General features: G+C 37.8%; 1 protein-coding gene across 2 annotated transcripts in view; it reads right to left on the minus strand.

The window, feature by feature from the left end:
* NECAB1 (N-terminal EF-hand calcium binding protein 1) overlaps positions 1-26,111 on the minus strand; it is a 263,262-nt gene extending 237,151 nt beyond the window's left edge. The window contains exon 1 of one of the 2 annotated variants that reach the window (XM_074386885.1): positions 25,759-26,104. In XM_074386885.1, coding sequence (XP_074242986.1) covers positions 25,759-25,798 — 40 coding nt within the window. In that variant the 5' untranslated portion in view covers positions 25,799-26,104. Of the gene's footprint in view, positions 1-25,758 lie in introns of both variants that reach the window. The other variant, XM_074386886.1, reaches the window with a different exon arrangement.
* Between the last annotated feature and the right edge of the window lie 273 nt (positions 26,112-26,384).

A 26,384-nucleotide genomic window follows, 5' to 3' on the forward strand; every position in this document is an offset into this window, starting at 1 on the left:
AGGGATAGAACAATTTTTTGAAGTATAATGATGCTAACTAAAAGTCATAGCTTTCTATTGTGAACAACTTTTAAGTACCATATATTATTTCATCAATTGTCTTCAGAGAAGTAAAAAAAAAAGACAACTTCGCATCTTAACATACTCACTAATCACAGTTGAATTCTATTTTGCATTTGATATGATTTGATGCTGCTATACTATGCCTCCATTGTTCATCACTTGAGGATGCAAATGCTCTGCAGTAATAGCAGAAAGGAAGATAGTGAAGCATCTGAATTCTCTACAGACACACACACACACACACACACACACACACACACACACACCCTTTCACTCCTAGGCTTATAGACTGTGTACAATAATAATTGTTCCTGGGATTATCTGATCAACTGGCCTCCACCATGAAACTAGATTACTTCCTTTTCACTTATTTCCAAAAACTCTATATTCCACAGCTTTCTCCAAAGCAGGCTCTTTGACTCTGTTAACAGCTGTTACTGAAGTATGTTCTTATCATCAGCTGAATAAACATTTAAAATAACAATAACAAGAAAAAGGCTAGCATGTGCACACATTGACTCAGTTAAACTAGCTCTTAGAACTCTGATCTATAAATTTAGGTTATTTTTCCATGCCACCTGTTAAAAATGCTTCTTAGATAAATGAGTCAGCTGATGGCTTAATATTTTCCCATATTAAAAAAATGTCGCAGATAGACTGGTACGTGACCTTGTGTCCACACATGAAGGGTAAACTGTGAGAGTGAAATGAATATCATGAGGAAAGAAACAGCAGTTACAGCATGGAACTAGGATCAGGAAAGGGAATACTTCACCTTGCACTTTACAGTTTAAAAAGTTACTTTTAGCTAGTTTATTTTTTAGATATTATTTGACGGGATAAATTGAACCTCCTTAATAATATGCTTAGAAGGATAAATAAGTCACTATAGGTTTGATTTGGTGATTTTTTTTTTTTTTTGGTTTTGTTTGGCTAAGCACATTTGAAATTTTGTACTTTCATGTAAAAAAAGACAGTGGCAGGAATTTTACTGGTACAGCTGAAAGGATTTTTCTGGAAGAGAGAAGATAAATATACGGTAACTTCCATAGAAAATGGAATCTTGGAGAGAGAGGCATTAAAAGAGAATTCCTAGGAAGTTTTGCTATGTGCTGTGGGATCGAACTCTCCTCTCTGTTGGTGATCCCCACTAACAACTTCCGACTCGTATTTGTGTGTAGGAGAGGCAGGCAGCCTACGGGATGAGTGCTGAGTGAGAAAGAGGGTTATGAGAAACTTAGAATTGTATTGCTTGAAAGAGGATCATGACATTCTTCCATTTAAATTTTCAGTTTAATTTTCCTTTGATGTAAAAACACTTGAGTCTCTTAAGACCTTGGAGTATTTTAGTCTCTAACCAATTTCCTAAATAGAGACCTTCAAGATTTGCATAGCTCAGATAAGCCACCCTAATTTAAAGACATATTAGCAAGCAAACAGCTCACTGTTTACCATTTTATTGGTTTTAATTTTTTTCTAAATAATCCAGGTTCATTTATCAAAATTTCAAAAGTTACAAACTGGTACACAGTTAAAAGTCCCCCAAGGGTAACTGATAATCTAAATTAGAAATTCACTGCCATGTCACCTAGACTTTTTTCTAAGTATTAACTATTAATCTCTTTAATCATAGCGAACTCCATAGTTGCTACAATGACTTTAAATAACTATAGCCTAGTTCTGTACAATTTTAACCCTTGTCATTTTACATCTATTGAACTTGGGGTTAAAGTTACCCAGTAGGATTTATATTTGGAAAGTAACTATTAATAAGACAGGATTCTAATTTTTAAAATATTTTATATTCATATTATTAAGCTCTCAATTCTTAGCTTTATTTTTCATGGAAAGTTTCAAATTTTCAAAAGTCTTGGTTTTCCCCTGAAAACCCTAAATTCTGAAACTCCTACCCAGACTTCTGCTTGATTGCCTATATTGTGTTTTGTGAGAGTATAAACCTCACTATTAATTTTAACAAAATGAAACTAAAAAGAATTATCTGTCCTTGTGTACTCCAATACATTAATGCAATTTAAAGTTAAAGAAGTGTAAGTTTGGACTGTCTGTGGTACTGATCCCTGGATGAAATAAGTGAAACTTACCAATATTCACATTTAAAATTTCATAGGCCTCATAATTGTTCAGTAAGAATTAGTAGCTAATCCTGACAAATAATTAAAAGAAAGAAAAAGAAAATAAAAAGAAGAACTTAGAAGTCAGGAAGAGAAAGAAATCATTGTGTTATTATTTGTTCTGTATTCAAAATGGCTTTCAAATGTGAAGGCTGCCTTCTTTCCCTGGCACAGCTTAGCAAATGCTTCCTTCCATATTGTAACTATGGTCAATCATTAGTCTTGGCTGCGGATTAATGAAGCATTTTCTGTTTCTTACTTCCTGACTTTGGTCATTCTCTACATCCTGATCAGCACAAAAGGCTGTAGCCAAATTTAAAAAAAAAAAAAAAAAAAGATTCAATAAGGACTGCATCATCTCCTCCCACTGAATTTAGATAGTTGTTACTGCTTTTAGCACCTCACTCAGATAACCTACCCAGACAATAGGTAACCAATCTCTTTCCATTTTCATTTGATCAGATTAAACAGCGGCACTTAATTTGCTCAAATCAAATGAATGTTTAGGTTTCTTTTCCTTTCTCTATTTCCTTCACTATGACTTTTTTCATGTTGTTCATGTTGAATCACTTTCTCTTTTCTATCATTTAAGTTAGTCTCTCTATTCCTAGTCAAAACTTGAAATTGCACAAAATGTATTTCTTTCAGAAGTTTACCCTGAGTAAGCTAGTTAAGGTAAAGATGAGGATAAACTATATAGTTCCTAATCTTGACCCATACAAGATGTACCCTACTTAAGGATTCACCACCTAGGAAATGTTTCCATTCATTCGTTATTCATTCACTCACTCATTTAAGAAATATATATTGATTTTGCTATACCTCCAAAACTAGATTACCATTTTCCCTCACTGTGGCCCAACAGAGAATGCCCACCCATCACAATTCCCTGCCTTGAGGACCAGTGGAATAAGGGTGAGAGGGAAAAACTGGAGAGAGATGTTGGCTTTCCTCTTTTTTATCTGCAAGACCCCTGCCTGGGCATATCTGTGTGGTGAGTTAGAAAGGATTTTCTAGAAACTCTTTTCCCCTTAAGTCTTCTAAGCTAATTCACAGAGTCCATTTGTACCAGTATAAATTGATTTTTAGACATCAGAATTTTGGCCAGCCATAGTGGCTCATGCCTGTAATCCCAGCACTTTGCGAGGCCAAAGTGGGTACATCATTTGAGGTCAGGAGTTTGAGACCAGACTGGCCAATGTAGCAAAACCCCATCTCTACTGAAAATACAAAAATTAGCCTGCCGTGGTGGCAGGCTTCTACAGTCCCAGCTACTTGGGAGGCTGAGGCAGGAAAATTACTTGAACTCAGGAGGCAGAGGTTGCAGTGAGCCAAAATAGCACCACTGCACTCTATCCTGGGCAAGAGTGAGACTCCATCTTAAAAAAAAAAGAAGAAAAGAAAAGAAAAAGAAACCAATATTTCATATACCAGTAATACCTGTGGTACAAAGAAAGCTGTCACAATGGTTAAAACAAATACTCTATAAGAAAGAAAATCTGAATAAAGTAGAGACTTCAGTAAATACTAACATATTATTATTGGTTCATTAGGTAGTATGCCACACTAACATAATATGTTAACAATAAGGAAAACTGAGTATGGAATATATGGGAACTCTCTGTACTATCTTCACAACTTTTCCATGAATCTAAAAATATTCTAAAAGTTTGCTTAAAAATACAGTAAATAATTTGGGGCAGCACTGTTCTCTCTCAAATTCTCCACTTTTTTGTTTAAATTTTAATTCAAGAAATTTTGTTGTTGTTCAAATATAGACTCAAAGTTTTGTTTTCATTTTGAAAAGTCAACTGCTCCTTCATAGTCAACTGAATGAAGGGAATGGAAGTAAGCAAACCATCCACAACCCCAGTCAGTTCAACTTCAAAGCAAAATAAACTTAAAGCAAATTATTAAACAGAAGCAAAATCTTACATACACTAGTTCTACACTAATCTCTCTTCCTCTCTCCCCTAACCCCAAAAGGAAAACAAATATGAATGTGTCATTAGATAGCAGTTTTAATAAGTTATTATAGAATTATAGAATATTATGTGCTTTTTTAAAATAAAAGGGATAACTAGGAATATTGAGAATTCCTTAACATGTAATAATAAACACAGAAAAATATGAGAGTTTATATTCAATAAATGCAAAAATAAAAAGTGTATATATATTGTAAGTATCTTGCAAGAGTAAGATATAATGTTTACTCGTTCATTGAAATATCAAATGATATTATGATGAAGCAGTTACATGTTTTGTGGTAAGACTCTCAGTGAATTTAAAGAGAAACAATAAGCATGTTATCCTTTTCTATACCTTCTAAATCCAAATGTATTGATTTAAGAGTCCTAATTCCTGTAATAGCAGGACCACAGTCTCTCTTCCTTTTTTTAAGGTTCCTGTTGTATTAGGATAACTAGGCAGGAGGGTGGGAGAGAGGGAGTGAGTTACTTATGCCTCAATCTCCTCTGTTATTTTGTTCCAGAATAAACTTTGCTTTTCACTCCATTCATTTTGCTGTTTGTTTTAGGGCCACTGTCCTCCATTAAGCTAAACCTGGCCTCAAGTAGAGGGGGAAGACACACTGCTTCCTGCTGTTCTTTCTCTTATTATTTTGCGGGTCGAAATTTAGTCACTTACATTGTTGTGCAAAATAAGCTCTTTTTAAATTTTTAATCTATAAACTTCATTCAAAGTCTTCTGTTTCTGCACAGTTGTAAGCTTACATTGAATCTTAACAGTCAATTACTTTCATTAACAATATTTTCATCAATCTACTTTTATTAAACTTACAGAGACAGATAGAGAATCCTATATCCTACATCTCTGATGTTCAAAATAACTTTTGGAAGCTTCTGTTGAGATTACTGTGTGATATAGTTTGGCTGTGTCCCTACCCAAATCTCATCTCAAATCGTAATCCTTATGTGTTGGAAGAGAGGTCTGGTGGGAGGGGACTGAATCATGGGGGTGGATTTCCCCCTTGCTGTTTTTGTAATAGTGGGTGAGTTCTCAGATCTGGTTGTTTGAAAGCATGTGGCACTTCTCCCCTCACTCTCTTTCTCTGTCCTGCTGCGCCATGATAAGATGTGTTTGCTTCCCCTTTGCCATCTGTCATTGTCACCAATGGAGGATGTCCAGGTTCTTGGCATCTTGAACCAAGAATTGGACAGAATGTACAAACAAAGCAAGGAAGAAATGAAGGAGTATATTGAAAATGAAAGCATACTCTGGGAGTGGGCTCAAGCATAAGGGCTCAAGGGCCCTGTTACAGAATTTTGGGAAGTTTAAATAACCTCTAGAGGATTCCATGGGTTACTTGGGGTGCACCCAATGTAAATGAGGAGTAAAGTTACAGAGTCATTTCCTTGGCCTATGGCCTATATAGAGAATAATTCCTGTCATAGCTGAAGTGTGAATCAGCCTTACGTTCCCTGCCCTCCGGACCCTATTTTTTTTGCCTCACCATGACTGTAAGTTTCCCAAGGCCTCCCAGTCATGCTTCCTGTACAGCCTGCAAAACTGGGAGTCAATTAGACCCCTTTTCTTCATAAATTACCCAGTCTTGGGTAGTTCTTTATAGCAGTATGAGAATAGACTAATATATTGTGTCTAAACAAAATTCTTCTAAAATTTGATTTAAATTTGACTAAAACCTCTTTCCTTTGGTTTCTGATTTTCTTAAATCTGATTTAACAAAATCAGAAACCAAAGGAAAAAAATGTGATTTTTTGCATTCTCATGAAAGGCTGAGCCCCAACTTTTATTTTTTTCTACTTTTACAACACCTATCTCCTGACACACTACATTATCAGTTTAAAAATACTCAGCATAAACATGTTTCCATTTGAATGATACTTAACTAGTAGAGAATTAAGTTAATGAGATGAGTCAAGCAAAAGAAGAGCTTCTTCATAAAGCAAAATAAGCAATAATTGCCCAACTCCTCAATTGTGTTAATAACAACAAACTCAGATAAAGGAGATAAACTGTTTTTGGAGCCAGCTCTGCCTAAGTAAAATAAGTACACATTAGCTGATACCCTCTTCAAAGTTTCATGTTCATTTAAACATATTATACACACACACACACACACACACACACACATACACACACACACACACACATATATATATATAATTTATTTATTTATTTAATTTTAGGTTCTGAGATATATGTGCAGGTCATGCAGAGTTGTTGCATAGGTACATAAATAACCAGGTGGTTTGCTGTCTCTATTCCCCCTTTGACTATACCCAGCATTTCTCCCCATGTTATCCCTCCTCACCCTCCCCACCTCCTACTGTCCCTCCCCTAGCCCCAGCCAACTGCCCCCAGTGTGTGATGCTCCCCTCCCTGAGTCCACGTGTTCTCATTGTTCAACACATGCCTATGAGTGAGAGCACTCAGTGTTTGGTTTTCTGTTCTTGTGTCAGTTTGATGAGAATGATGGCTTCCAGATTCATCCAAGTCCCTACAAAGGACACAAACTCATGTTTTTTTATGGCTATGTAGTATTCCATGGTGCATATATGCCACATTTTCTTTGTCCAGTCTATCACTGATGGGCATTTTTGGGTTGGTTCCAGGTCTTTGCTATTGTACACAGGGCTGCAATGAACATACATATGCATGTGTCTTTATAGTAGAACAATTTATAGTCTTTGGGTATATACCCAGCAATGGGATTGCTGGGTCAAATGGAATTTCTATTTCTAGATCCTTGAGAAATCGCCACACTGTCTTCCACAATGGTTGAACTAATTTATAGACCCACCAACTGTGTTAGAGTGTTCCTATTTCTCCACATCCTCTCCAGCATCTGTCTCCAGATTTTTTAATGATTGCCATTCTTACTGGCGTGAGATGGTATCTCAATGTGTTTTTGATTTGCATATCTCTAATGACCAATGATGATGAGTATTTTTTCATGTTTGTTGGCCTCAATATGTCTTCTTTTGAAAAGTGTCTGTTCATATACTTTGCCCACTTTTGAATAGGGGTGTTTGTTTTTTTCTTGTATATTTGTTTTAGTTCTTTGTAGATTCTGTATATTAGCCCTTTGTCAGATGGGTAAACTGCAAAAAATTTTTTCCCATTCTGTTTGTTTCTCACCATTCCTATTCAATATAGTATTGGGAGTTATAGCCAGAGCAATCAGGCAAGACAAAGAAATAAAGGGTATTCAATTAGGAAAGAAGGAAGTAAAACTGTCTCTATTTGCAGATGACATGATTCTATAACTAGAAGACCCCATCGTCTCAGCCCAAAATCTTCTCAAACTGATAAGCAACTTCAGCAAAGTCTCAGGATACAAAATCAATGTGCAGAAATCACAAGCATTTCTATATACCAATTACTGACAGCTAAATCAAGAGCGAACTCTCATTCACAATTGCTACAAGGAGAATAAAATACCTAGGAATAAACTAACAAAGGATGTGAAGGACCTCTTCAAGGAGAACTACAAACCACTGCTCAAGGAAATAAGAGAGGACACAAACAGATGGAAAAACATTCCATGCTCATGGTTAGGAAGAATCAATATTGTGAAAATGGCCATATTGCCCAAAGTAATTTATAGATTTAATACTATTATATGTTAAATGTCAATTTTCAGTGCCACAAAAGAAGTAGCACTCAAATATAAACTTCTTCAGCAAGGCAATTTACTTCTATAGAAGGGTGCATAGCACAGATGGAGCAATGGCAAGTGCACACCTGAACAAGGGAGGGGAAGAGGTTCTTATTCCTCAAACAGGTAACCCCTACTGCTGTGTCATTCCCCTCCCAGCTAGGGTTAGATGGCACAGTCTAAGCTAATTCTGATTGGCTGTTTTAAAGAGAGCTGGGGTATGGAGCTGGAGTGGCGGGGTGGGTAGTTTGGCAGGAAGGACAGTTACAGGAGAGGTCAGAGCAGGTGACCAGAGGTGACTCAGGTCAAAGCAGGTGACTGAAGCAGGTGAATGGGATAAGTCAGGATAAAGCAGGGGACTGGGGAAACAGTTGTAAACTACCTATTAGAACTAGTGGAAAAGTTTGTTTACTGAAACTGCAAGGAAGTTAAACTTTAAAATGGAGAATTAAAGAATAAGAGAGCTGAATATGCTGACATACTGATTCCTTGAAGAGAAACTTGGAGTTCACTATATCTAACATCATATAAAAGACAAATGCAGAAATATACTTTAATTGAGTGCCCATTTTGAGGTTGGCAAAGACATTTTTCATTCTTGCCTTTCCTTCAATATAAAGCTACTTTCCTCCCCCTACACTTTGCCTTCTGTCTGTTGGGTCATCTTGCAACCATGGAACTCCTACTGCCATCACAGTGATTATTCAGATTAAAAAAAAACCTGGCTCATCACTCAAACTGTACAAATGAGGAAGACTTTTAGAATCAATCTAATGTAGATGATTCAAAACTTAAGAATAAGACCCAGGAGGTAACTGCCTGTTCTTCTGTCTTCCCTTTGTTTTTATGGAGGAGATCCCATATCCTTCCCTGACATTCTAGTCTCTGACAGTTTCCATAGGCAAGACATACTTTATGTCTATCCTAACTTTCTCCTCTTATTATACATGAGTATGCCTTCTTGATGTACCCTTAGTAGATATAGATAAATATTCATTTTTTTTGATAATTTGTTGTAGTGTACTGCAGTAGGCTATGTACTAACTATCAGAAAAAAAAATGACCCTCAAAATTACATGTCAATTACTCTTAGCATATAATCTAGCAAGTTGTTCTTCAGTAAGGGCATAAATAAACTGTGGTACATCCAGACAACAGAATATTATACAGCACTAAAAAGAAATGAGTTATCAACTAATGAAAAGACATGGAGGAAACTTAAATGCATGTTACTAAGTGAAAGAGGCCAATCTGAAAAGGCTATGGTATGATTCCAACTAAACTATGAAGACAGAAAAAAGATCAGTGATTGCCAGATGCTGGTGAGAGGGATAGAGGAACAGGGAGAACACAGAGAATTTTCAGGTTAGTGGAAATCATATAATAATGATAGATACATAATATTATACATTTGTTCAAACCCAAGAGTGAACCCTAACCTAAACTGTGAAGTTTGGGTTATGATGATACGTTAATGTAGGTTCACTGATGGTAGCAAATGTACCACTCTGGTGTGGGATGTTGATAACAAACAGGTTATCCACGTTTAATGGTTGGGGGTATATGAGAAAGCTCTGTACCTTTGTAAAGCAAATATAAAATTCTAAACCCTGCAACCAGTCAAAAAGATCTCTCCTCTCAGCCAAAGTAAACCATTAGGTTTACTCTCAAATGCCCATTGATGGCCACAATAGGTATAGGTGGTTGGACATGCCTCATTATACCCTCCTTTCTTTGGAATTCAGGCACAGCTGCCCAGCATGAACACTGCACCAGAGACCTTAACATGGATAAAACAGGCTATTTGTAGCAATAAAATACCAGTATGACAGAAAGCAGGCCCTGAAAGAAATCAAAGTATTTTACGACAAAATATATTTCTTTGACATATTTTGAAATGGCCCTGCAAAACTGTCTGTTGTGGGGAAAAAAATCTATATTCTGTAGAGAATCCTGTTTCATTTCCAAGTCTTTTTCCTGTCCAGGAGAGAATTAACTAAAAATCTAGTACCTTATTAAGTCTGATAAGAAATATTTACAATTTATTCTCTCTGAAGCCTGCTACCTGAAGGCTTCATCTGAATAATAAAAACCTCAGTCTCCACAGCCCCTTATCGAACCCAGACACTCCTTTCTAATGATTCCAGGTCTTAGATAAACTCAACCAATTGTTAATCAGAAAATCCATGAATCTACCTATTATACCTATTATCTGGAATTACCCACTTTGATATGTCTCACCTTTCTGGACAAAGTAGGGGAGACTAGCTTTTCAAGGAAAACACAAGCACCTATTGTCGTTTTTAGTATGCTCTTTAGGTCATCATCAGCTCCAATTTCCTGGTACCTCATTTCTATACCTATCACTTGCCAATTTTGTTATTTTCTCTCTCTTTTTTTTTTTTTCAGCACATTGGATCAAATAATATCAGAAGCTCTCCCATCTGTGAGTTGTCTATAGCCTTACCATTAGAAGCCTCACCAGAGCCAGGCAGCTGCAGAAGCCTCTTTTAAAAATGATTTAGAATGACAACAGGACTTGGCAGCAACTTGCTTTGGAAGCACCAAACCAAAAGTGCTAGCTGGTGTTTGATTTGATTAACTGCAGTCTAGACATCCATTTTGTGGCCATATTCCCCATCGGCAAGCAGCTGCAGTTCAGGCCTCTGGGGTTGCTGAGCTGAGCCAAGACATTCATTCTTTGACAACAAAGGCATGTTGGGAGCAGCCAGGAGCAGTACTGGAGTTTGGGAGTGAAGGAATGTTCTGCCTAATGAGTGCCAAATGAAAGGAAATCTTTGATACATTATTGTTTAGTGTTCCCAAAGGGCTGAACCATGATCTAAGTCACCATCCTCTGTTACCTAGGTTACTACATTATCTCCCAACCAGTTTTCCTGCTTTTTTGTATCCATTTTTGATAGGGTTGTATTTTTTAAAAAAGAGACCTACTAATGCTATCTAGCTGCTTCAAGTTATCTAATGGCTTCCCATCACGCCTAGAATAAAATCCAAATTTCTTATCCTGATTTTCAAGGACTTGTCTGATCTGGACCCTGCCAATCTGCCTAAATTCATTCCTTATAACTCTTCTATATCCATCACATGCCAGATATACTGCTCTTTTTAACTCTCACACATGCCAAGTTCGTTCCTGGCTTAGAACCTTTATGCTTGCTGTCCTCTATGCCTGAAAGCCCTAAATGATTTCCTCAATTAAACTTTCTTGATGTAATTGAAAATTAATTGGTTAAAGTAAACAGAATTAGAGCAAGCCTATGTTTACTTAAGCTACCTTTCTTACAGATACAAGCACAACCAAGGAGCTTTTTGTCTCACATACCATTCTTGGAATATATTAATAATACACTAATGGTTGTCATATTTTATATTAAAATTATGCCACCCATTTCTCAAAGAAGTAATAGTACCTAGACCCCATAGGGCTACTTTATAGCTAAAGACATTAGCATGATAAATTCAGTCTGCCTCTGTGCATCTTATAATAGTGATTATTTAAGCCAAATCAACCTGATCGGGGGTTTAAGGGTAAACCCTAAGCTTCTTTAAGAAAGAGTCTTAAATACACAATGGAAATGAGACAAATGTTTACTTTACTTTCATGTAATAGTGCAGGGTAGCATAGTGGGCCGTCTACTCTCCAAGGACATTCAGCAACTCAGATTCCCTCCACATTGCTGCTCTACTAACTCCTGGGACTCAGTCCTCCTCTGAACAATCAAATTAGCTATAAGTCATTCCTAAGGTCTAGTCTACAGGAAGACAAGAGAAAGTAACTTCCTTTGAAGCAAGTGAGGTAGAAGTTGCACTCATTGCTTTTGATCACTTTCCACGGTGATACTAAGCTCTATGGTCACATTGTGTTGCAAGGGGTTTGGGAAATATGGTCTCTAGCTGGATATCCATGTCTGATTGAGAATAGAAGAGCAGATTTGGGGGGCCCACCAACAGTCTGCCATACTCACATAATGAATGCTATACTTGATGAGTAAACCATTAATTGGCACACGAGGTAACAGTCCTTTATCCCACCCAATACTGATCTCATTGAGAAACAAAAGAAAGAATAACAGACAGAAACTAACATAACATTCTTATTAATAATAGAGGCCAGATTGGAGAATACAGCTTTATGTCTGTTAGCCATAGGAATTTGACAATGCCAAATCTCAGAATACAGAACATTTAACCAAGTTCAGTGCAGCATTGGACCCAAACAAGTCTTCCTATATGGGAGAAAGAGCTTGTCCTTGGAGAAGCAGGAGAACATATGCTCTCTGCAGGAAATAATGCTCCTGAAAGGAATGGTGGCTGAAGCTCAGCTAAGGATACTCTTATTATAATCAAATTTGCTACATATGTCATTGGTTCCACCTCTCTTAAGATGGCATAAGTGAAGCAGTAGAGACAGCACAGCATGTTCTTAGGCATACTCCTAAGGGTAAGAATGAATAATTCAAATACCTGATTGAAATCAAGCCAAACTGTTATCAATGCATTTCTAAAATCCCCAGTTCTTCACCTTTCAGTTTCTTTTGGTCTCAAGCATATCCCTTTACCAACCATTCCTGCTGTATCTCTGCTCCTTCTAATGTATCTCTGCTCTTGCTAATTTCTGCTACATACATGTCGCCCTCTCTTAAGATTTTTTTTTCCACTAATTTATTTTCACTGGGAATATTTCACACAATACTGTCTTCAGAGTTCTGGTAGAATCAACTTTAAGCCCAGTCATAGACTTCTTCAGAGGAGGGAGAGGATGTTTGCCCAAACCATGATTTGTGTTTTTGAGTGGTTAATCCTAATGTATTCTCAGTGAAACAATTTAGGCAATAGGACTTCTGCCTATTGCATCCTTCACATGATGCTACTTGGAGTAGCCTCTGCATAGAAACCTTGCTCAGCGGAAATACTAATTTAAATGGTGGAGTGATTCCTTTGAAGCATCTAGAACTTTATCTCATTTTATATCAAAAGCTATCACTAAGATCACCCATATAAACAAAGGTGTCAAAATAGCATTTAGCGGTACAGTTCCCTCCAGGAACACTTGCGACCCTCACAGAACCTATGTTCACAGAACCCCAGACTCAGCAAAAGTTGGGGGCAACTTCAAAGGAGTTATCATTTTACTAAATTCTGAAGCAAGGAATTAAATTTCAAATTAATTCCTTCCTACTCTTCCAAATTTGCTTTGATAAGTCAATTATGAAATAAGCTGGTCCCATATTAACTGTGGGAAAAAGTTACACACTGACTGGAAATTTCATATAGTGAGCTATTAAAATAATGTTGAATATTATTGCTATGGAATGCTTCTTTTAAGTACAACTAATGCCAGTTTAAAAAAAAAAATAGCTGTAAAATGCCGTTTTAACATCCAACACATGAAATCCTGAGAAAGAGATTTTGGACTCTTTTCTTAGCATGTTTTGCCACAAAAATAGCATTTCCAGTATTATAGTACATACTAAACTATATTAGCATCCTCTGATTACTTGTCTGTCTCCTCTAATTGACTGTATATCCCATGAAGGCAAATAGTCATCTTTGTACCTCCAGAGTAGTAGTCTGAGCTCCATGAATAAATAAGGAATGAAAACTCCTGGAGCTTCCAGGGTCAAGGTTAAGAGTACTATACTTAATTGTATAATTAGTATTACTACTTCAAAAGCTTCAGGAAAATCGTGTCACATGCTGAATCTTACAGCTTAAGCGGTTAACATGGTGTAACAAGAGTACTTTACTCACATCTCAGATTTCACTTTCTGTTCCTCTGCTTCTGTGTGAAATGTATCATTATTTTGTTTATATTTTCCCTTTTCCCCTCTTCTACTTGTCATTCCTCTTCCACATAGCCGTTCCTATTATGTAAATAAATTATGTTTAAATGTTTACTGATTAAATCGCAATACTCTACTTAAATTACCATCTTTTTCCTTAGAACCAACATCTTTCTGGATTCCTTTGAATTCTGAGGGCCTTATAATTTGACAATGTTAATTAAAAGTCATCTAACATGAAAATGATACATAAATTGTTTATTTTTAAAAAAGCACACACATTGTAAGATTTTACCACTATCTTTTGCTGTTTCAATTTTCCACCTTAAAGAAATATAAAAATTTATGTAAGACTAGCAAGCAGCAACTGCTTTTATAATTGACTTTTCCAATCCTATTTATCTTTTTTGATTAAACATAAGGCATAATCTGTGGAAAATTCAGTGATTCAATAAATGAAGAATCATTTTTTGTATCTATATTTAGATTAAATACTGCAAAGACCTTTCTGTAAGGTACCTTTCATAAGTGAAACTGTGGGGATTATCTAGACTAGAAATACCTTGTGCACCAAGAGTTATTTGTGGCCATGTGTAAATACAAAAATGAATTTGGCCTATAGTTTAAGATTTTACTTGTATATAACTGATAAATTTAGAGGCAGTAAAAACTGTATTATACTGTCCAAATTTATATAGATGTATTATATATATTTATACAGATGTATGTACCACTTTATAAAAATATCAAAAAATTAGACATATGTATTTTAGAGTTTCAGATATACTCTAAAATTGATTTCAGATATAGTAACGTAACAATTTCTTTTTCCTTGTCTAATGAAATATAAGAATTACTGAAGCATATACCTAAAACCAATCATTAAGAGCTGCAGTAACTACAATAATTAGCATACACATTAGACTTCTAATGGTCTTTGACTGAAAATATGGAGGTGATCAAATGAGCAAAGTGCCAAAAAGGGATTACCGATTTGTCTACAAAAAGGGATTGCTGAGTATTTAATTCATTCATTCAATGAATGCCTATTGAATATCAAATATATGCTAGGCCAGGTGTTGGGGCCAAGGAATCCAGCAGTAAACAAATAAGACACAGTCTTCTGTACTCCTGTGGTTTATAGTCTAGCTGAAAAAAAAATTTTTTTATGATGAAAGTACAAGTGAGCATACAAAAGGAGAAAGTTCAAGGGGCTATGGACATATAAAACCTAGTCTGAGTGTCTAACAAATTAAAATGTGTGCCTGTGTGTGTGTGAGGTGTGTGTATACTTATGAGTTTAATGCTCCTAACATAATCAGTTACTTAAATGATAATAATTCTGGAGTGAATCTTGGTTAAAGAGTATGCTTTAGCAGATATGAAGAAGACCTCCCCTAAATACCTTCCCCAATAGTGTTCTGAATAAAGGTTATAGTCAAGTGTATGATTAAAAGCCATTCAACAGGGAATAAAAAAATCTATTGAGTGCCTGGTAAGTGCTGGAGAACAAGACAGACATGTCTTGGCCCTCAGGGAACCTCCAGTTTTGGAAAACAATGGCTGTTGAAGAATAATGCAACATGAGGATCTCAGTGGAAGAAGGTCAGAGAGCAAAGGGAAGATACAATTTAAAAGCTGAGCCAGTCAGCTGTTGGCTGAAGGTTTCCAAGATCTGCAGTCGGGTAAACAGCTCTATCTTTGGCACCTTTAGCATTCTGTGGGATTTGTTGTTTATTGTCTCTTATAGAATGTCTTTTCACATAGTTTTCATATCAAAATGCTCCCCTTTCCCCCAACACACACTCGCACATACACATCAATGGCCCAGGACTGGGAAACATAGGTAAGATCAGTTCTACATCATGAAGGAGAACTGATCTTTTACCCTTGGCACTTTTTTTCTCAATCTTGACTTTTCCCCTTCTTACTGCTGAAGTTACAAGACTCTGAAAGCAACAATTAGGGTATACGCCTAGTACAGCGGAATCAAAGGAGCCTCTTTGCTTTCTTTTCATCTAGGCTTTAAGCCAGCGGCACAAAAGGAGGCTTTGCGGAATGCCGTGATTCAGCCTCACTCACTAGGACTCTGGTTTAGTGCCAGAGACTCATTGTAAAGAATTCGTGTGTGCTCAGACTTTTTCATGGGTCCCCAAGGAATCAAAAGATGGCTAATTTATATTTTAGAGACTTGAGAGTCCAAATAAAGCTTCTTTTTAACAGAGATTTATCTAACAGAAAACAAGATTACAATATGTTGTTTTCTTTAGGAAATATACTCAAATATTTGCAATATTTTTGTTGTTTTTTAAGTATAGAACTGTAGTCAATATTCACACCTTTTCCACCAGTTTAGGGAGTAGGGTTGCTTGCCTAGGTTAAGATCACATGATATTGATTGAGCTGATTTTTCTAGGGTCAGAGTTTCCCCTGGTGTCAAGAGAGAGAGGTCATCACGGGCCTCCTTACTCTCTTGTTTCCAATCAGTTGGCTGTCAGAACAGGGCTGGGATGGGGTCTGCGGATGGGGGGGTTGTCATCTCTTCCTTCTTCTAAGTTTGGAGCACAGCCTACACCACTTCAGCAGTACACAGAGAGCTAACAGGGTCCTCTTGTTTGTCTTTCTTTCCAATTCTACTAGTGCCCACTGGAGTTAAAAAAAAAAAAAAAGAAAGAAAGAAAGAAAGAAAAAGAAAAGAAAAAAATGAAGAGAGAGCATCGTAAGAGACTGCCTTAGCTTGAGGCTGTTCAGGCCTAATAGGCTTAGGGGGAAATAAAAGCCTTTCATATACTCAGCCAAGTTTACTAGAGCTATGTAGAGTGGCTTGAAGCTAAATTCCTAACTAATAAAGATTTCTTTTTCTACCATTGTTGCTTGGTTATTTTCTCCCTTGAATCATTTGCTTTGTGAGAATATACCTCTCAGAGGTATCAGGGGAGGAGATGCTTAGTTAAGGCAAGTTTAGAAATACTTTTAGTACTCTGACAAAACACCATTAAATAGTAACCCAATCTCCCACAAATTTCTAAATCATGTGCACATGCAATATTGATTTAAAAGTAAAAATGCTGTTTTTGTTAGCAAAATATATTTTACTGATATAGGTGTCAGTAAAGGCCCTTATATTCACTGTAAAAAGTACAGTATACAGAGCAATTAGATATTTATAAACCAGTCCATGGAGTTCAACAAAATCCTGACAGTGAATCCAAGACTGCCCATACTGCACAAAGGATACCCATACTACTACCTGCAATGTTAATGAGCTGCTCCATTTGACTTGTTAGGTTTAGAATTAGAAAACTATTAAATATTAGGAGAGAGGAAAATGGTTTGAATGCTGGTAATAAAATATATCTACCGTGAATTACGTTGCAGCTATGCGGTTGAAATTGTGCAATGAATAGGACTACTAATCGCTGTAACATACCATGCTAGACTTTCCAAAAGCAAGTGTTAACATAAAAATTTCCTTTTGCACACATGCTTAGAAATGGATATTATCTGTTTTCAGCAGGAGTGCCCTGTAAATTCTGGCTTTTGTATACTGAGTCTCAGAGATCTCTACCTATATGAAAACCATATAGGTAGAGATCTATATGGTTTGCTGCTCTTATAGACTCTGTGAGGTGAGTGGGTCATTCACAACTGTCCCCTTTGTAGAGGTGCCATGCTCTACTGGCTGCTCTTCTTACTCATCGGGTAAGAGTAAGAACTGTAGTCAATATTTCACATCTACGGTCTGAAACGGCATATTAAGTATTACAGTAATTTGAAAATGAAGCCAAAAATGTTGGTTTTATAATGTAGAACATAAAAAAAAAGCTGGAACTAGTGGCTGTTGAGGCTAAGATTCTCAGTAACAATGGGGTGGGGGAAAGGTGTTCTGTTTATTCAAAAAAGGCATGGGTTTTAGACAACTGAGAGATAATCTTTTCCTGATTGATCTCATCCACTGCCTTGGTTTTACCAACTACTAAAATATTGGTACCTTCTGTAGTTGCATCTCTAGGCTGGACTTCTCTTCCAACTTCTGACCGGTATATTCATTTGCTTACTTAAAAACTCCTTGGGAAAAAAAATGTCACCTTGATTCATTATGTCTCAAGGCATGAATAAATTGTGTTGCAGGAAGCAGTTTTTCTATAGCATCACAGAAAAATAGGTTAAGGAAGGCAAGTTACGCAGGCAGCTAACGCAGATGGCCTTTATCATATCTGTTGTGCTCAGACTGCTTTAGTTTATTCCTTATAACACGTTTTTATCTATTTCTCTAAAAAGTAATACAAATGTTTTCAATTCTAAATTACTTTTGTTCTTTAATAACCCCTCGAAGTGAGATAAGCAAATCATTAGGCTAAAACCAGAGATTTAAATAAACAAAGTGGACTGATCCATGACAGGCATTAGCCCTCTCACAGATGAAATGTCTATATAGTCGTTAGTAAACATAACATGAGGTTATCTGTTGCTATGCTAATATGTAAACACTTAAACAACAATTCCAAATCAAGTTTACAAAAGCAAATGTGATACCTAATAATTTACAACTGAAATAGTGATTATCCCTTTATTTTTAGAAATTGGTGTTTCAAAACATGAAATCAGCAGAAAAGTTGGATGTTGAAACAGGAACTGCTACTTAAAATAATTGAGACAAGAAATCACACAGACCTTTATATGAGGCTTTAGCAATCATTTAAAATTCCTATTCTAGCCAGAAGTGTATGAATGAATGACTCCCACTGGCTTTAATAGATACTCTGTGTAAACTCAGCTGTAATATTTACAACTGAGAGGTATGTTTTTCAAGGTTATTCTGAGGATATTTGCACAATGAAGCTTCCTTTAGTGTTTGTCTATTCTTGCCCTTATTTCTCATTGATTTAACTATGTATCATACAATAGCAAACATTTCACCGGGGGAATATTTTTCTATTTGTCTTAAAATATGAGTAGTTCTATAAGTGAATCTTGTAAGTCTTAAAAACCTAGTGCAAGTTTATTCTAAGACCTATTTGACATTTTTGTGTTTTGAAGTTGAAAATGAACACCTGGAAAGCAATATTACTGGTTTCATATGTCTCCACTTACATATATTTTATTTGAAAATCCCCATATGAAACCTTGCTGAAAAGACACGAAAGAAGGTTCACTTCAAGAAGCAAAATGTCTTCACCTCAACAAAAGTCTTTTTCACAGAATGAAAAAGCAGCAACACCAACACAAAACGGATTTTATTCTTTCCACCACCTGAATAGTGTTTAAAATAAAGTGCTTTCTGGCTGCTTTTATAGAACAACATGGATTTCATGTTAACTTTTCCAAAGATTTATCAAACATTACCAAAACCCAATACTGCTGAGATAAGCTATATACAGAATTTAATGGCAAATAAGATAATTCATCAAAATTATGGCTCCTTGGTGCTTATGTGCCTCATGAATTGGTAAGACACATGAAGACTCTTCAACACTACCTTTGCCCTACAAAGCATACCTAGACAGGGATTCCTTAAAAGAGATTAATGGGATTATCCAGCTTCTCTAACTGATCCTGGGGAAGACAACCCTGCTGTCTTTCCACAAGGAGAGGCATTAGAGACCCCACAGCTATCTCCTTCTACCTATTCAGGTTTGTAGAATAAAGCTGACCCTTTAAATTGCAAATAAACAAACATAAATATCTATTAGATTTTTATTATAGACAGGAAGGAGTATTTTTCCCTCCAAGTTGGCAGATTAGAGGCTTTTAGCATGCCTCAGCAACTTAGAAATAACAAGATAGTGCCTAAAGATCAATTCTGTGAGCTTTAATTCATGAAAGAAATGGGAATACACTGGAATTGTGAAAGGCACCCCAGATCCTAGGGAGGAGAATGTGGGCAAACAGCTCCTGAGACAGCATCTGGCTACTAAAAGTGAGTGAAGCCCCAGTATGCAAAAGAGGCAGAAAGGCTTCCTCTGTGACTCACCTTTCCACTGGGGATCCAAGCAACCCAGGCCAAGGGAAAGCACTTTGTTTCTCCCAAGCTCTGAATTAACTTGGGGAAAGGCTTGGAGACACTGCAAGGGAAAGACACCAGGAAAAGCTGCAAGCATTTTCTCAGACTGGGGACCTAAAGCAGGATTCCACTGTTAATTCAGATGCATACAAAGTCAGCCATTCTTTGTCGACTGGGCAGCCTGGCTGTGGAAGCATTTTAGTCTCTGCCAAGAGATTGGAGCACCGGCCCTGGAGTGGGGTAAGGGATTACGTAGCCAGAATTTTGGCAAGTGCCTCAGCAGTAGGCACTGGAATTTTGCTCTCTGCTATCACAAGCATGGGGCAGGAGAGAACTAGATCACTAGCTTGGTGACCTAGAATCAGTCTGTGTGTGTCCTTGCTGGGTGCCCCAGTCTGTTTCCCTGAGATCGTGGTGCATCAAGGCCTTTTCTTTCCACCCCTAGGCAGAAATCGAGGCATTCAGAGCACTCACCTGCCTAGACCAGCAGCCTAAGCCGCCCCACCTTTCATGGACAGAGATCATGGTGTAGCAGGTGCCTCTCTGCTACATATCCAGACAGGTCTCTCCAGGTATTCAGAACACCCCTCACCTGGATCATCAGCTTGAGCTGCCCCGCCATTCCTATGTATAGACTGTGGTGCAGTTGTGCCCTCTCTGCTCCATGCCCAGGCAGATCTCCAGGCATTCAAAGCATCTGCTCACCTGGATTGACAACCTAAGCTGCCCCACCCCTTCCTGTGCAGAGATCCGGGTGCAGAGGGACCCTCTCTGCTTCATGCCCAGGAAGATCTTCAAGTATTTAGAACAACAGCTTACTTGGTTCAGCAGCCTGAGCTGATCCACCTTTCCTGTGCATAGATCTGGGTGTAGGGGGGACCCTCTCCACTCCATACCTAGGCAGATCTCCAGGAACATAGAGTACTCACTATGCTCATTCCCATGAAGAGAACTTGGGGCTGAAGGGGTTTCCTAGCTCCACACCTAGGCACACCTTTGAGTGCTTGGTGGCCACCCACTGTATGCTACCTCAAGAGTGGTACTTGTGCCTGCCACTGGAGGATCTGCAGGTAGATCTTCCCAGTACAACTCTACTCATTTTAGCCCTCTACTACCCAGGGCTTAGCAGGAAGGTCAGACCACTGTACACTCCATAAATCAGTGCATTGTCGGAGGCAACAGCTACCTTCTTCCAGTAAACAAGGATCAAGTAAATACCCAGCTGTGTTGGCCACAGTCAGCTGTTAACTATAAGCAACATCTGGGTAATATCACCCAAACCAAGTGATCTGGTGTTCCAAATACCTACATATCTGGCTGAGCATGAAGCAGAGAGGGTCCCTCTGCATGAAGATCTCTGCACAGGAAGGGTAGGGTGGAACTGCATAGCCCAATATAAAACCTGCTGACAGAAGTGTATAGGGCTATAAATGCAAAGCCAAAAGGCCCTAGCCAAAATTCTCTACAGTCACATCCCCTAAAGAAGGAGGGAAATGGAAAGGGAAAAAAAAAACCAATAATATAAAGAAAGAAAAAATTCTAACCATAGGAAAATAATTACAAAAATTAGAAGTGCCAGCATCTCCAGATGAGAAATAACCAGTGCACGAATTCTAGGGCCATGAAAAATCTGAATGTAGTGACATCACCAAAGGATTGCACTAGCTTTCCAGCCATCATCCCTAACTAAAATGGAAAATCAGAAGTGACAGATAAAGAATTCAAAGCATAGATTACAAGGAAGCTCAATGAGATCCAAGATAAGTTTGAAATTAACACAAAGAAACTTCTAAATCAATCCAGGAAATAAAGAAGAAATAAGTCAACCAGAGCCACTGTAACTGAAAAACTCAGTTAAGGAACTTCAAAATACAATGAAAACTTTTATCAATAGACTGAACCAAGTAGAAAAAAGAAATTCAGAGCTTGAAGATTAGTCTTTTGAATTAATCCAGTCAGAAAACAAATGAAGAAAAAAGAACTACAAAAAATGAACAGTCTTCAAGAAAGGCATGATTATGTAAAGCAACAAAGCTTATGAATTATTGGTATTCCCAAGAGAGATGGAGAAAAAAGAAGACAACCTGGAAAACATATCTGAGGGAATAATTCAAGAGAAATTTCCTCATTGTCCTAAAGACATAGACATTCAGATACAAGAAATCCAGAGAACACCTGCAAGATACTATATAAAATAAATGTCACCAAGGCATATAATTACCACTCTAAGATAAACACTAAAGGAAAAGTCTTAAAGGCAACTAGAGAAAAAGGTCAGATTATTTACAAAGGGAACCCCATTAGACTAACAGCAGTCTTCTCAGCAAAAGTCATACAAGTCAGGAGAGATTGGTGACCTATTTTCAGCATTCTTAAAGAAATGATACTTCAGTCAAGAATTTCATATCCCATCAAACTAAGCTTCATAAACAAAAGATAAATATTTTCCAGACAAGCAAGAGACTAAGAGACTAACTTTTAGCACAAAGAGACTAACTTTACAAGAACTCTTCAAGGGAGAAGTTCTAAACATGGAAATGAAAGAATGATATCTGATTCCTCAAAAAGACACATAAGTACCTAGCCCACAGACTCTATAAAGCAACCAGCTAATAACTTAATGAGAGGATCAAAATTTCAAAATATCAAAATTTCACATATCAACATTAACCTTGAATGTAAATGGTCTTAACACCCCATTTAAAAGCCACAGAGTGGCAGGTTGGATTGAACAAACAAGACCTAGGCCTCGGATGATGGTTCATGCCTGTAATCCCAGAACTTTTGGCAGCTGAGGTGGGTGAATCAGTTGAGATAAGGAGTTTGAGACCAGATTGACCAACCTGGTGAAACCCCATCTCTACCAAAATCACAAAAATTAGCCGGGCATGGTGGCATGTGCCTGTAGTACTAACTACTCAGGTGGCTGAGGCATAAGAACCACTTGAACCCAGGAGGCAGAGTTTGCAAAGATCACACCACTGCACTCTAGCCTGGGCAACAGAGCAAGATCCTGTCAACAACAACAACAACAACAACAATCCATCTATCTATCTGCTGTCTTCTTCAAGAGACCCACCTCATGCATAAGGACACCAATATGCTCAAAGTAAAGGACTAGAGAAAGATCTATCATGCAAGTGGAATGCATTAAAGAGCAGAGGTCACTATTCTTATGTTAGATAAAATAGACATTAAACCAGCAACAGTAAAAAAAAGAGGAGGACATTACATAATGATAAAAGTTTCCATTCAATAAGCAGACTTAACTATCATATATATGTATGCACCCAACATCGGAGGCACCCAGATTCATACAAGTACTTCTAGACCTATGAGTAGAAATTGACAGCCACATGATAATAGTAGAGAACCTCAACCCCCACTAACAGTGGTAGACAGATCACCAAGGCCAAAAATTAACCAATTGTGGTCTTAAATTCCACACTTGGCCAGTTGGCCAATTAATTAATTAATTAATTATAGACGTCCGCAGAACAGTCCAGTCATCATCCTCAGAATAGACATTCTTCTCATCTGCACACAGAACATACACCAAGATTGGCCACATGCTCAGCCATAAAACAAGTCTCAAGAATTTTTTTTAAAAAAATATCAAAATCATACCAATTATACTTTCATACCAGAATGGAAAAAAAAATAGAAATCCATACCAAGAAGATAGCTTAAAACCTCACAATTACATGAAAATGAAGTAACTTGCTTCTGAATGATTATGGACAAACAACACAATTAAAACAGACATCAAAAAATTATTTGAAATAAATAAAAACAGACATGACATACCAAAATCTCTGAAACAAAGCAAAAGCAGTGTTAAGAGGAAAGTCTACAGTGCTAAATGACTACCTCAAGAGTTGAAAGAACTCAAATTAACAATCTAACATCACACCCAGAGGAAGTCAAAAAAAGAACAAAGTAACCCCAAAGCTAGGAGAAGAAAAGAAGTAACCAAAATCAGAGCAGAACTGCATGAAATTGAGACCCAAAAATCATGTAAGGGCTCAGTGAAACCAAAACCTGTTTCTTTAAAAAGATATGCAAAATCAATAGAAAACTAGCTAGATTAACAAAGAAGAAATACCCAGAAGATCTAAATAAGCACAATCAGAAATGACCAAGGTGACATTACAACAAACTTCTTGATTTAAAACAATTCCAGTGAGAGCATTTTAACAAGATAATCCATGAGCCAAACAAAAACAAACAAACAAAAACCTAAAGGGATTTTCTGTCTAATTCTGCAGTAGGAACAAAGCAAAATAAAGTGCTGTTTGTCTAAAAAAAAAAAAAAAAAAAAAAAAAAAAGAAAAAAGAAAAAAAGAAAGAGGATAGAAAGTGCTAAGCAGATTTTTAAAAATTACTTGTAATACCAACACCCAAAGGAAAACATTTTGGTATATTTCCTTCCAGTGTTTCTATGCATATTTTCTTTTTTTAAAATTAATTAATTAATTAATTATACTTTAAGTTCTGGGGTACATGTGCAGATCATGTAGGTTTGTTACATAGGTATACACTGCCATGGTGGTGATTTGCTGTATCCATCACCCTGTTATCTACATTAGGTATTTCTCCTAATGCTATTCCTCCCTAATACCCCCCATCTCCAGCTATTCTTCCCCTAGCCCGTTACCCACCAGTCCCCAGTGTGTGATGTTCCCCTCCCTGTGTCCATGTGTTCTCATTGTTCAGCATATGAGTAGGCATATCATTTGGGGTCCATTATACAATCCACCACAGTAGCTAATTATACAGATTTCTTTCTATTGAATATTTTTTAAAAATATCTTTTAAAGGGAACATATATATTTGTGTTAAATGATATAAATGTTAAGCTGATACAAAAAAAAAAAAAAAAAAAAAAAGACCCTAAGCATATAGTGGCTTAAATAAGGTAGGAGTTTCTCATCTCACAGTCTGGCCAGGCTAAGTGGGTAGAGTGACTGCTTCATTAGGTCACAAACAGTCCGTGGTAACTTGGGTCTCTGCCAAGTTGGCATTTCAACTCAGGAGGAGGGAATGAAGTTGGGGGGCAATGTATTTCCTTTTAAACATTTCCTTTTAAGGTTCGCTGGGCACAGTGTTTCACACCTATAATCTTAGCACTTTGGGAGGCCAAAGCAGGAGGATCACTTGAGCCCAGGAGTTCAAGACCAGCCTAGGAAACATGGTGAAAACCTGCTTCTAGAAAACATACAAAAATTAACTAGGTGTGGTAGCATGCATATGTAGTCCTAGCTGTTTGGGAGGCTGAGGTGGGAGGACTGCTTAAGCCTGGGAGGATGAGGCTGCTGTGAGCTGTGATTGTGCCACTGAACTGCATTTCAGTCTGCGCAATAGAGCAAGACTGTGTCTCAAAAAACAAACAAAAAACCAAAAAACAGTCAGAGTTGCACACATCACTCTTATATTACCATTCCACTGGAGAGAAGTTATTCATGAGGCTACTTCTAGCTGCAAGTGAAACTAGACAATAGTATCTCTAGCTGCGTGGCCATGCATCCAGCTTTAACTCTACCACTATGCAAACTGGAGGAACAGACCGAAGAAGAACTAGCATGTGACAATGTTAAAAAAAACTTTACTAACTATACCTTTTTAAAAATTAAACAGACCATTAGTGGAGTCAACACAAGATATGCATGTAATCAATCACCATCTTCATTCATAGGTTGAAAAACAAATACTAACTTTCTGGAATTTTTTAAATTCCTTATTGTGTTTGACATTAATTACTTTCAAGGGAAGAAACTATTTTTCTACAGTTTAGAAGTCATTATTAGACATGGTTAGTGTTAGTCATTTATTTTCTTTTTTAAAAATGTATTTTGCAGGAGGGGGCGCCAAGATGGCTGAGAGAAGCCCGCACGGAAATGCAGCTCCCAGCGAATGAGACTTAGAGTGCTAGAGGACTTCACGATTCCAAATGAGGTGCCAGGTTCATTTCTGTGGGACTGATTGGGCACTGAATTCAGGCCCAGGGAAGGAGCCACAGGGTGAGAGCTGCCCACGGGGGCAAATCAAGATGGCGGGGGGGCAAGTCCCCACCTAAAACTTGCAGCCAGCTTGGAGGGTCGGGAACTTACTTACCCCCCTTGGCGCTTCTTTTCAGATCCTGTGCTTGCCTCATCCCTCCTGCAACGCACGGGCCACAAGAGCCCAGCCAGACGGTTGGGTGCCATGGATAGCCAATACAAATCTGAGCAGCCGCGACAGCCTGCTCCAAAAGTTGTCGCAGGGTCCTGGGCGGGAGTTCTGACTAATGCCAGTGGGCCGGACAGTCCCACAGAGGGAGGCAGAGTTGAAAGCAGAGAAACAGACCAGAAGGCCTGGCAGGCCGCACCTCCGCAGAGCTCAGACTGAAGCTCTTGCTAAAGAGCTGGGCAGCAAACACACCAGCTTGACCCCAGCCAGGAAGATCGGGCTCTGAGAGAGACGCCATTGCGGGGCGGGGCCCATCTCACCTGCAAACGAGCTCCAGGGAAGGAGCACCCACCCAGCAACCGGACTGACCCGAGAGAGCCCGGCAGCGCCCTCTACAGGCCAAAAAAGATACAGCTCCAACCTCAGCAGAAAAACAACGTCCACTCAGAGACGGCTCCTGAAATCACCAACTTCAAAGATTAAAGGAAGAAAAATCCACAAAGATGGGAAAAAACCAGCACAAAAAGAATGAAACCATCAAAGAACAGAACACCTCTTCTCCCAGGGATCGC

The sequence above is a fragment of the Saimiri boliviensis genome, chromosome 15 (assembly GCF_048565385.1).
Source record: "Saimiri boliviensis isolate mSaiBol1 chromosome 15, mSaiBol1.pri, whole genome shotgun sequence".
Lineage (NCBI taxonomy): Eukaryota > Metazoa > Chordata > Mammalia > Primates > Cebidae > Saimiri > Saimiri boliviensis.